The sequence below is a fragment of the Sturnira hondurensis genome, unplaced genomic scaffold (genome assembly GCF_014824575.4).
Source record: "Sturnira hondurensis isolate 20B ecotype Veracruz unplaced genomic scaffold, ASM1482457v3 Scaffold0021795, whole genome shotgun sequence".
Taxonomy (NCBI): domain Eukaryota; kingdom Metazoa; phylum Chordata; class Mammalia; order Chiroptera; family Phyllostomidae; genus Sturnira; species Sturnira hondurensis.
The window spans coordinates 438,983-451,900 of record NW_028094426.1 but is presented as its reverse complement, the minus strand read 5'-3'; the positions used below and the strand labels follow the sequence as shown (position 1 = coordinate 451,900).

The window sequence follows — 12,918 nt, the reverse complement described above, 5'->3', positions numbered from 1 at the left end:
TTGGCAGCCTTAAATGTGAGGAGTTTGAAGTTAACAATACTCCCTGGAAGGTGCTAGAATACTTGACATGCAAAAAGTGGGCAGCCTGGCCCAAGTGATGGCAGTTAAAATGGTGAAGAAAAGACAAACATTTTGGAGGGGAAGAGACTGAACCTGCTGACTGCAAACAGGGTATCAGATCAAACACGTGTCTAAGACATGAAATTTCAGTGACTGATAAAATTCATATCACCTGTATCTGGGGCAAACAACCAATAATTGATCTTTTTCAGTGTAATTCCATCCTGAGTAGTAGTAAACAAAATACATTTTAATAAACTAGCAAGATTTAAGTGCTTTAGAGTTCTTTAGTTATTGCTAATAATTTTATTTTCAAATAGCAAATATTCATTGCATTTATTTACATTTATGGAAAGCAGAGTATTTAAGTATTTTGGGGCTTCTGTTTTAACAGCTTTATAGTGTCATACATTTATTTAAACGAGTGTGGCTGAGGACCATTATATACTAGAGAGAGACAGATAACTGTGCTTCACAAGGTCCCCTGCAGGTTGTCGTACTGCACTGCTACAGATTCTCACCGAGTCCTTTGTGCAAGGGTAGCATCGTTCCTATCCCCAACAAAGTATTGTGTGACAGGAGAAAAAATATGATAGATGGTAAATGGAACAAAGGTATCATTGTGTAGAATTAAAAAATTAAGTAACACTTTGTAGAACTTGGTTAAAGGGGAAAAATCTTTCATTTGTAAATCTCTTTTTTTGAGTAAGGAAAAAGACAAAAGATTGTGAAAATACAACCAGCTAAATTTTTAAGAAAACTGAAGATAATTTCTAGAAGTAAAAGATATAATATTGGAATTTAAAACTTAATGAGTAGAGCTTCTTATTCTATCCATTACAACGTATACTGTGTGGGACTAATTCTTTTACACACACACACACAATCATAAAAGCTATACAGTGTAGGTAGAACCGCTTTGTGAAGGCATGTAGAGCAACAAATGCAGGTGGGTGTAGGGATTTCAGTACTAGAGAAAATGAAAATCGTCAAGATAAATTTTACAATCAGGCTTTAAAAAGCATTTTTTCTTTGGCAGCATGTATAATTAAAATCAAGCAGAAAACTTCAGTCTTAGAAAAGTTTGAGGCAGAAGTTCAGGCTTTGCCAAGGGGCAGATTTTCAGAACAAATTCTAGAACAACAAAATTAGTGTTCAGATATCCACCCTCTGCACAAGACTGGCCAGATCCCAAGTTGCATGCACAGAGGGAAGGCTCCTGAAATCCAGCAACAAAAGAAGAAAAGTTGGGAGGCTAAGGAGCCGACCAGACACTTTCAGGGAAGGAGAGTTGGAGGCTAAGTCTTGCCAAGGCAGATGGGCTCTGGTAAATCAAGGGCTTTCACTTGAGAACCCCAGAGGGCTTTTCTCTCCAGAATAAAGGCTACAACCTAAAAGTAAGAGTACTATACAAAAGCGCATGTAAACATGTCCAAAAGCATGTGAAAAGGTGCTCAGTATCATTATTCTTCCAGGAAGTGTGAGTTAAAGTCACAGTGAGATACCATTATATGTCTGCCCTGGTAGGAGTTTGACTAAAGGGACTGACAATACTTAGTGTTGCTAATGATGATGTGCAGCGGCTTGACCTCATACGTTCTTGGAGGAATTAAATTTGTCTACCCACTTTAAAAAACTGCAGATGTATCTGCTAATTGGCCCAACACATGTATACTCTGATACCCCCTATTTCCACAATTATGTACAGACATACCTTGCAGGTATCACAAGTTCACTTGCAGAACACCACTGTAGAGCAAATATTGCAGTAATGTGAGTCACACAGGTTTTTGTTTCCTAGTGCATATAAAAGTTACATTTATGCTATATCATAGTCTATTAAATGTATAAATAGCATTGTCTAAAAACAATGTACATACTTTAATTTAAAAAAACTTTTTTGCTAAAAAATATTAACCATCAGCTGTAACCATCATCTGTGCCGTCAGTGAGCTGTAGTCGTTCTGCTGGTGGAGGGTCTTGCCTTGATGTTGATGAAAATGCAGTATCTGAAGCACAATCCAGTGAAGGACGATAAGACAAGGCGTGCCTGTACATGTCACAGAAGTTAATGCTTACGTCCACCGAAAGATACGTAAAGGAAAGGATGCTTTATTCATAATAATCCCAAATGGAAACATTCCAAATATCCATTAGTAGTAGAATGGATGAGTAAGTTGAGGTATATTCATACAAAGAAAACTACACCAAAATAAGAAAGGCAAACTAATGATACACTCTACAGTATGGATGAATCTCAAAAATGTGTAGAATAAAAGCCAGCCACAGAAGCATAAATACTGTTACTTAATTTTTATGGCCTTTAAGAACAGACAAACATAATCTGTGATCAATGATGATATAAATCACAGTAGTGTTTATTTATGCATCAGAGATGTTTCTGTGGCATAGAAATGTTTTTTTTCTTCACTGGGTAGTGGGTAAGTGGATATATATATATAGCTATGCACCTAAGGTTTGTGTATTTCACCATGTATACATTTGTTTAAAAGCTGAGCCCAAAGGAAACATAATGCAGTCATTATTAAAAATAGTTTTTTTTAAATTATGAGGAGCATCTAATTTGTTACTTCAGAGAAAATCATAGCCATATTAGAATATTAATACCTATACTAAAAAATAGAAAAGATTGGGAAATAAGGTCTAACACTTCCAATTTATTAGGAAAGTGAGAAAAGAAAAAAACAGAATAAGCCAAAGAAAATAGAAAGAAATAATAATGGTTATAAAACAATCATGATATAGATTGGAAAGTTTTAAAATACTGTACTTCATTTTTAAAAGGCATAATATTTACAAGTCTTTGATAAGATTGATGAATAAAGAGGGGAGCTATTACTACACATTATTAGAGGAATGAATAAAGTGACCTAATGTATATGCTGTACAAATTTAAAATTACATAAGCAGTGTTAATAACAATACCAATCAATTGTAAAACTTAGATGAATGAAAAATTTCCAAGAAAAATATAAATTCCAAAACTGATGCAAGTAGAATTAGAAATGCTACATAATTATATAGCTATAGAATAAACTGTATCTGTATTTTTAAATATTCATACTCATATGTCTTGATAAAAAATAAGTGTAGATACTCCCTTTCTCAGTAGGTGTAACTTGATTTACCTCTCCTTGAGTGTTGGCTTGGCTTAGTTGTGGGTTTCAAATTAATAAACTGTAGAAAGGGAGAATGTGTTAACTTTACACTAGAAAAACCTGGCGGTCATCACTTTAACCAAATGATAAGGTTAACATCTTCACTGATAAATTACATTTAGTGACACGTACCCCCTCATACTATGTAATGAGAAGTATCTTCATTTTTAGTATGTTTTTCCAAAATCTATAACACCAGTCTATATTTTTCTTATAAGAAAAAAGAGACAGATCCACATTTTTTCAAATACCTGAAAAGTGCTTTCCCCAAGTATCAGTGTCATTGTGATAAGAAAAACTAAAAGCCTGTCAGACTAGAGGAGAACAATGAGATACGATGTGTGAGTACAATGTTTTACCTTAGAGTATTCCTGGAACAGAGAAAATATTTGGGGAATCTGTGGAATACAAATAAAATCTGTAGTCTGAATAATATTATTATATGATGTTATATTAGGGGAAGCTAGAATAAAGATATATAAACTTGTTCAAAATAAAAGTTTGACATTTTTCCTAAAACCTGTTTAGTTAGAAGGAATAGTTAGACTATTCGTTTTTATCTACTGCCTTCTAAAACCCCACTGAAATAAAAATTTTCTGAAACAGAACCTTAAGCTAGAACTTAGAGGCAGCTGAGAATATCAGTATACCTTGTAGAAACTCCAAAAGTTTACTAGTTAGTGGCACCAGATACCTCTGGAAGTGGGAATGAAGATGAAACCTCAAATAGAAGGAAAGTTTAAAAGTCTGTTTAATAAGCGGTTAAGTTCCCACTCATTCTTTCCAGTCCTGGCAGAAGACGGAGGTTCTATGCAAAAAATGAAACAAGAAATTGCAGGGTCTGTGGCCCAGGGATCACTAAGCGCAGCTGAAGATACAGGTGCTATAATGAAATGGGGTTGGGAGAAGAGCAAGGTAAAGAGTTTTCTGTTGCTTATTGAAAGCCTTAGCTGTTTTTCCCGTTCCAGCTCTTGAGTGCTGACAACCAGACAGGAAATGGGAAGATTCTTTTCTGAGGAATCCAGACAGCTCAAGGAAAAAGACCTAAATACATTGGTATCAAAAATTGCCCTGAGGAAGCAACTCAGCCAGATTGCTCTGCTGTAAGATCACAGTCTACAAACCACAGCTGCGTGCACGGAGACGTTACTCAGCATTTTCGTACTCCCTCGTTAAACATGAGCAGATAGATAGCCAAGTATGAGAGTCAAGTTCTGTGAAAAGCAAGAAGAAAGCAGATGCTGTGGGGACATGAAGAGTTTTGAAAAATTATCATTAACCTCCTCAGCATTAAGAGAAGATTTTACCTTTTTGAAACATTAAAACTTTAAAATATGGTAGAAAGTTAAAACCAGGAAGTTATAGTTTTCCAGAGAAATGTATGTAAAAATACAAAAAATGAAAACAGGAGTGAAAAGATCAGAAAATTAGGCAATTAACTCACTAGGTTCATTAGTTGAATCATAGGATTTTGTGGGAAAAAACAAAACAGAATGCAAGAAATAATTATTATAAATTATAATAATTATTATAAATTATAATTATTACAATTATAATAAATTATCATTATTATTAAAGGGAAAAAACTACAGAATTGAAGGACATGAGTTTCTAGAGTGAAAGATAAGAATTTCTAGATAGGCCTATAACTAGGTTTGTCAGGAACATTTTGAGAAACAGCTAAATGCATAAAAGTTGTCATACAGGAAAAAAAAAAAGTATGCAAATGATGAGGAATCAGAATGGAATCCGACTCAACAACCTTTTCCAAGCTAGAAATCCACACTTAGTGAGACTATAAATTAAGTGTGAGGATAGAATACAGGCATTATATTCAGACAAAGGTGGTATTAAAACTTTAACCCCATGTACCTTTTCCCAGGAATTTGCTAGGGGTGGTGCTCTATCAAAACAAAAAGGAAGAATCCCTTGGTGTTGAGAAAGCTGGAGGTACTATTCCACAGAGATACAGTGGATCCCTGGAGATATGCCTGAGGGCGATCCCAAAATAGCTGTCTAGCTCGTTACTCTAGCTCCAAGTCTTAAGAGACCTTACATTCTTTTGCTCTTTTGCAACTCTATCCAGCAACTATGTGAAAAATCCTGAGCTAGTCTGCTGCAGAATGGGAGACCACAAGAAGGAGAAACAGGCTATTCTATCGATTCCATTCTAGCAATAAACAGCCGAGTCAGCCCCAGCAGTTAGATACCTGGGAGAGCCCAGCCACGACTGAGAGAACTGTCCAGCTGAGCCCAGCCTGGGTGGCCAATGCAGCATTGTGACCTACATCAGGGATTATTGGCAGGGTTTTTTCTGTAAAGGGCCAGATAGTAAATATTTGGGGTCAAATGGGCCAAGAGGCTTAATTGAGAGTATTATGTAGGTACTTTCATAATAAAAAACACCCACTAATTGAAGCAGTTTTTTATGGACGAAACTAAAAATACAGTCCTAATTTATACAGTAATAATAATATAGGTCTAGTAAGAAGAAAGAGACTTCGGGGGGTGGATTTTGCTTTATTGTGGTTTAAAGTTAGGTATCCCTGTCAAAAGTGGTTGTAAATATGTATTAATGCTGTTATAACTGAGAGTCAACATTCATATCTTTTAAAATATCTTTCACACAGGTACTGGCAAATTTTGATATCAGTCAGTGAGTATGTGATTTTAGTTTAGCATATTCATCACTTGACAGGCATTTTTATAATTATAGTCCACTAATATTTTCTATTTAGGATGTAATTACAGTGCAAACTACTTTTCATTAAAAGTTAGAGGAAAGTGTCTCAGATGCGTAGTAAATAGGTTTTATAATATGTGTGTTTCATTTGTACTACCGATGAAACTGTGGTTTGGGCTGTTAAGTTTCTGTAGGAATGGAAGTCTCACTTCTCCTTTTAATCGGTGATGCTCAGGAAGTGTATAAAGCAGTTAGTTTGCTTGTGATTTAAACACTCATCTCCTAAGGTGTATTTTCACAAGCACATGAAACTGTTTAAAAATATTTTATTTATTTATTTTTAGAGAAAGGGGACAGGAAGGAGAAAGAGTAGGAGAGAAACATCAATGTGTGGTTGCCTCTCATGTGTCCTCTACTGGGGACCTGGCCTGCAACCCAGGCATGTGCCCTGACTGGGAATTGAACCAGAAACCCTTTGCTTCACAGGCCCGTGCTCAATCCACTGAGCTACACCAGCCAGGGCCACATTACACTTTTTAAATGATACATAATTAAATACATAAAGAATAAACTGTGTATAGAAACAAAAAATAATTAAAGCAGACAGTTGCCCCAGAAAATCTTTGATACGATAAATTACTGCCTGCAGATCACAATGGAGTTGATTGCTGAGAACTGTTCTGTGTTTTGACTGTGTTTACAATCCTAAACTAAATTGCACTGATAAAGAACAACCAAGGCTATTTATTAATTCAAGATCCTGTGGTTACAGGAATGTATGGTCAATTTAATGGGTACTAAAGCATAACTATACTTTAACCAACAAAGAGAACTTTTAAAATCTTGTGCAGATATTTCATATAAGCTTTCAGCCCCCATTGACATTCTGTGACTTGTTTTATTATAACAGTATAGAAACTGATTCCAGTCATTCACTTTTTCAAAAATTAGTATGTAGAACTCTTTCTTTCAGACTTAAAAACTAGTTATATAATTATTTGGACATGATTTCTTGCATATATTTTAGATAAAAAATATTTAGTGTATGACGAGAAACATAACTGAATGTTTTAACAAACCAGCCATAACCATACATGCAAATGGGTGTTTTTCCCTCCAGACTGCTTACCTTAGAGCACCAGTGTTTCTCAGTGGGAGGCAACCCAGTGAGTACCTGTCAAGTGTACTGTTCATCAAAAAACACCCACCCCTCCCCCAGCAAAGAATGATCGGTAGTCTGTGGTTGGGGAAACTTCCCTTAGAGAATATACCGTGTTCCAGTGGTGTGGCCATTACTAAAATATTCTGGAATATAGATTTTTAGAATTGCTTATTTGAATATACTCATTGTGTCAAATTGCCATTCCTTGTTAGGTGTATTTTATTTTGGACTAATTCTCGTGACTCATTAGCACAGTTTAGTTCATTCATGGGATTCAATAGAGCATTCAGGCAGATACTCACAGGCACACACAATTATTTAATCATCTCCAACTAATTCAAAATTTGGTTTGGTGAGAAGATGGAAGGCTTTAAACTTTCTTTCCTTTTGCATCATATTCAAAGGGATTTGTCTATTGACCAGCACTTTGTAAGGACTCACTTCCCCTGCCTGTCACCTAACACCTGTTTGAGAGGAGAGGGTCAAGGGGAACTTTCTCTGTGAGTGGTTCTTTATCAGCTCAAAGATTAGAAGATTCTCAAAGATGTGGACTGAGCACCTAATATAAACTCTCAATTCCCCCCAGAATGTCAACTGAACATATTAGTAAACTCCTCATGTTTTTTTAATGGATATATTCTTTTTATTTAAACTGAACTTTTGCTTTCAAACATGTCTGGTCAAATTAACCAGAATGACCCTTGCTAATTAGAAATTCTGATTGACATTTAATACAGGACAGATTTAGCTTTACAGCCAAATAATCCAGGTCTGCAGTGCTTGTCTGCACTTCTAAAATTCTGAAAGCTCTGAAAACTGATTTTGTAATTCATTTGTTGGCAAAACCTACCGTTTCCTGAACAGATGTGAAGCTATGATATTTTTAATTTACCCTCATAGTTGAATATTCATACTCTTCATTGCAGAACTGTTTGTATGATTTATTTCAAGGGTTTTATTAATATATGAAATATTTTTGCCTTGTAAAAATCTGAAAAATTTCAAATTCGAAATTATTTAGTATGCAACCAACAGGAATTTTAATTGTAAATGCTTTTATTTTAAATTATTCTTTGTTTCTTTTACAAATGACTATAGTTTTTCAACTTTTCAAATAATTATGGAAGTAACTTAGTATTTTATCATTTTATCAATGAAATTAAAGCTTATTGAAAATAAAATAGTAAAAATTTTCAAAGTCACCATTATGGGGATTTTCAGATTTGTGACTTAATTTTATATAGAAAAGAAACCCCCAAATTAAGAGTATACCAATATTATTGTGGCAAGAGTATATGATCAAACAAATGATAAGAAATAATGTGTATATTTGTAAAAATATATATCACATAATAATCTTTTTAAAATGCAGAATGAAATTAGATGTCATTCTTCCTCAAAAAATGGTTAAGATTAAATATAATCAAGAATATAAGATCACAGCCATTTTCATGGGAAAATTTTTTTTGCAAAATGTCAAATGCTATAAATTATATCAAAATCGTATTCTTTAGCCAAAATGATTCTACTTTTTGAATTGATCCTAAGGAAATATAAGATACATATGAAACAAAGATACATATAAAACAAAGATACATATATAAATGCTATCCCAGCTTTATTCTATTAATAACCAAAATACCCATGAGTAATAATTGGTAAAATGAGCTATTATAGTTAAATCCTTGTAATCAAATCTAAATTATAAAAGAATATATAATGGCTTAAAATATTCAAAATGTATTTTAACTGAAAATGCCTTAGTTAGAAAATAGTATGTGCACCTTGAGCTTCATCCTACTTACCCGTGTGGGGTGTATGTGTATTGTTTTGTGTTCATATTTTCTGTTCTTTGACATTTTCTACAGTAAGTATATTCAGAATAAGAAATTGTTACTATTTCATATTTTCTGGGTCATATATACATATCTAAAATTAGCCATGACCAGGTGGCAAGGTTAGTTGGAGTGTCATTCCATGCACCAGAAAAGTTGTGGGTTCAGTTACTGGTCAGGGCACATACCTAGGTTGTGGATTTGATCCCCAGTCTGGGCACATAACAGGAGGCAACCAATCCAATCGATGCGTGCGCTCTCTCTCTCTCTCTCTCTCAATATCTCTTTCTCCGTCTTCCTCTCTTCCTTTCCCTCCCCCCCCATCCTCCTTTCCCCCTTTCTCTCTCTCTCCCTCCCTCTCTCTAAAGTCAATAAAATCATATCCTTGGCTGAAGATTTTTTTTAATTAAATTAATTGAGAAAAACTATGTACAAAGACTATGTACTACAATGTTAATAGTCCTTAAGAACAACAAAATGAAGGAAACACTCATGAGAAATTTTAAGGTATTTTGTAATTGACAGCTTGTCCAAAAAAAGGATGCTACCTATATAGATAAATAGAAGTTAAAGAAGTTTGTTTTGTGGAATTCATCCAATCACAAAACACTATTTTAGCAGAAAATATTACTGCTGTTTGAGGTGTTATTTTTTTTCAAAATTTTAGCCCTCTTTCTCCTTGTCTGAAATTCTGAAATCTGTTAGGTACCTGATTATTATTTCAGTAAAATGGGCAGTACCATTTTTCTCCCTAGATTTCTCATTTCAAATATTAGCACAGAGGGTGGAATTTTTACCTCTTATTCATGGTGTCCAGCTCTCAACATCTTAACCTGGCAGGAGGACCAAACGCGCTGTAAATCTTGCCACCCAGACCACACTTGATTATTGTAGGATGGGAAAATTAAACGTGAATAAAACAGCTCGAGCATTAGGGTGTTCTTGGAAGAATAAACACAAGTTGGAAGTCTTATGTGGATAGTGCAAAGTACAGGAAGGCAATCAATCATGTAAACATCAAATGAAAGGTTGGTAAGGAAGCCATTGGAGTCTGTCAGGCGCTCCCTGCAATAAATGGCTTATTCCATTTCTTTTCCCTTTCACTCAGTTTAGAAAAGTGCATTCCGTGGAATCTCTAACAGATCTCAAAATATTTTGTAGTTTCTTATTCCTGTTTAAAGACGCGTTTTGAACAGAATGGGCTCAGACCTTTGAAGAGGGCTTTAGTTAATATAAAATGGACAGAGATTCTGTCATAGTGTGCACTTCCATGACCTTTTCCCTCCTCCCACAAACAGGAAACTGTTAAGGCAGCAATAATCGAGGAGCAAAAACGAAGTGAAAAGGCTGTGGAAGAGGCGGTGAAAAAAGCAAGAGATGAATTGATGGAGTATGTAAAAGAACAGAAAAGGGTAAGTATCTCCTGAAGGGTTTTAATTTGTGCTTCCACAGACAGAAGCAGTAGCTTCCATACAATAGCATGAAATGTTAAAATATTTAAAAGTCCTTTGTCATGTAATTTAGGAATATCTATCCAGGGTTATTTTTGATACAATTATATATTCTGACAGTTACATCTATAGACATAAATGCCATCTGTCAATAAAAAAGCAACACTGAATAATTTCTTGCCACCCTTGTAGAAATGACCTGTACCATTTTCAATTTAAGTTTACACTCATGAAAAAAGGAGACAGTCCTAGATTATTGTTGAGGTAACATGGGTTCATAACATTATGTAATTTTTAGGTCTACAAAATTGTAATTCAGCACATGTACACACGACATCGTGCTCACCACCAGAAGTCACCTGCCGTGCAGGGGACCCCCTTTAGCCATTGCACCCTGCCTCCACCCCTCTTTCCCCCCAGTAACCACCAACCCAATGTGTGCCTCTGTGAGCTTGTTTTCATTTTGTTTTGCTTTTTTCATTGCATATAAGTGAAATCATATGGTATTTGTCTTTCATTATCTGATTAATTTTAATTAGCATAATACCCCCGAGGCCCATCCATGTGGATGCAAATGGCAAGATTTCATCTTTATTGTGGGTCTGTAATGTTCCATTGTGTATACAGTTGACCTTTGAACAGTGCAGGGTCACTAACATTCTGCACAGTCAGAAATATGTGTATAACTATTGACTCCCAGAAAACTTACTACTAACAGCTACTGTTGACTGGAAGCCTTACTGATGACATAAACAGTCAGCCAACACACAGTTTGTATGTTGTAAGTATTTTTTCATATACTTCATTCCTACAAAAAAAAGTAAGCCAGAGAAAAGGAAATGCTGTTTAAAAAATCATAAGGAAGAGAAAATTCATTTATAGCATTTACTGAAAAACAATTGTGTGTTAAGTAGACATTCGCAGTTCAAAGCTGTGTTAGTCTCAGCAGTCAGCTCTGCATATCACATCTTTATCCGTGAATTCATCAGTGGATACTTAGGTTGTTTCTACGTCTTAGCTCTTAAAAATAGTTCTGCAGTGAACATAGGGGAACGTACATCTTTTTGAATTAGTGTCTTTGTATTCTCTAGAAGTACAATGGCTGGATTATATGGTCGTTCCTAATCTTTTGAGCAACCTTCATAGTCTTTTCCATAGTGGCTGTAATAATTTACAGTCTCACCTACAGCATATGAGGGTTTCCTTTTTTCATATCTTCTCCAACACTTACTATTTCCTGTATTTTTATTATTGTTAAGTTTATTTAAATGATGTAGTTAGTAGGGTCAAGTGTACATTTCATGATGTGTGATCTGTATATTGCATTGTGTGCCCACTACCCAAACTCAAGTCATCTTCCATCACCGTATATTTGGCCTCTTTACCCTTTACTACCCCCCCCCCACCATTTCCCTCTGGTAACCACCACACTGTTGTCTGTGTCTGTGAGTTTCAGTTTTATATTCCATATATGAATGAAATCATATGGTCACTAGCTTTTTCTAACAGACTTACTTCACTCTGCATAATATTCTCAAGATCCATCCATGTTGTCACAAATGGCAATATTCGGGGGTTTTTTATACATTGCCATTCTTGCAGATGTGAGGGGACATCTTATTGTGGTTTTTGCTTGCCTTTCCGTGATAATTAATGATGTTGATCATCTCTTCATATGCCTGTTAGCTACTTGTATGTCTTCGTTAGGAAAATGTCTGTTCAGAACCCATGCCCATTTTTTAATTGAGTTGTTTGGGTTTATTTGCCATTCGTGGTGTGAGTTGTGTGAGTTCTTTGTATAGTTTGTACATTAACCTTTTTTCAGGTATATGATTTTCAAATATCTTTTCCCATGCAGTAGGTTGCCTTTTCATTTTGTTGATGCTTTCCTTTGCTGTGCAGAAGCTCCTTAGTTTGATATAGTCCCATTTGTTTATTTTTACTTATGTTTCCCTTGCTATTGGAGTAAAGTCCACAAGTAACATCACTAAGACTAATGTCAAGGACCTTACCATGTTTTCTTCTACGTATTTTATGGCTTCAGGTATTACACTTAAGTTTTTAATCTATTTGAGTATTTATCATGTAAGATAGTGGTTTAGTTTCATTCTTTAGCATGTGGTGGTTTAGATTTACCAAAACCATTCTTTGAAAACACCTTTCTTTCTCCATTGTATGTTATTATCTCCTTTGTCATAAATTAGTTCTTTGTATTTGTGAGTTTGTTTCTGGGACCTCAATTTTCTTCCATTGATCTGTGTGTCTGTTCTTCTACTCATACCATACAGCTTGGCTCATTATAGCTTTGCAATATGGTTTGAAATCAGAGTGTATCATACCTCCAGCTTTGTTCTTTGGTTCTCAGGACTGCTTTTACTACTCAGTGTCTATTGTGGTTTCATACAAATGTTGGTATTTTCTGTTCTATTTCTGTGGAAAATGTTATTGGGATTTTAAAGATTGCTTTGAATCTGTAGATCGCTTTAGGTAACATGTACATTTAAACAATGTCAATTCTTTCTACCCATGAGCATAGGATATCTTTCCA

At 35.0% G+C, this 12,918-nt stretch overlaps 1 protein-coding gene and 1 long non-coding RNA gene across 3 annotated transcripts in view; one reads left to right on the top strand and one right to left on the bottom strand.

The window, feature by feature from the left end:
• The window catches only part of CCDC91 (coiled-coil domain containing 91), a 290,267-nt gene that overhangs the window by 220,170 nt on the left and 57,179 nt on the right, over window positions 1-12,918 (top strand). For both annotated transcript variants that reach the window (XM_037034001.1, XM_037034002.1), the window contains one exon: window positions 10,218-10,331. In XM_037034001.1, the coding sequence (XP_036889896.1) occupies window positions 10,218-10,331 (114 nt within the window). The remainder of the gene's footprint in view (window positions 1-10,217; window positions 10,332-12,918) is intronic.
• LOC118978494 (uncharacterized) lies at window positions 3,062-9,880 on the bottom strand. The gene is made up of 3 exons (XR_005064719.1): window positions 9,717-9,880; window positions 7,052-7,227; window positions 3,062-3,258 (listed from the first exon to the last, which is right to left on the bottom strand). It is a non-coding gene; the product is annotated as an uncharacterized LOC118978494 (long non-coding RNA).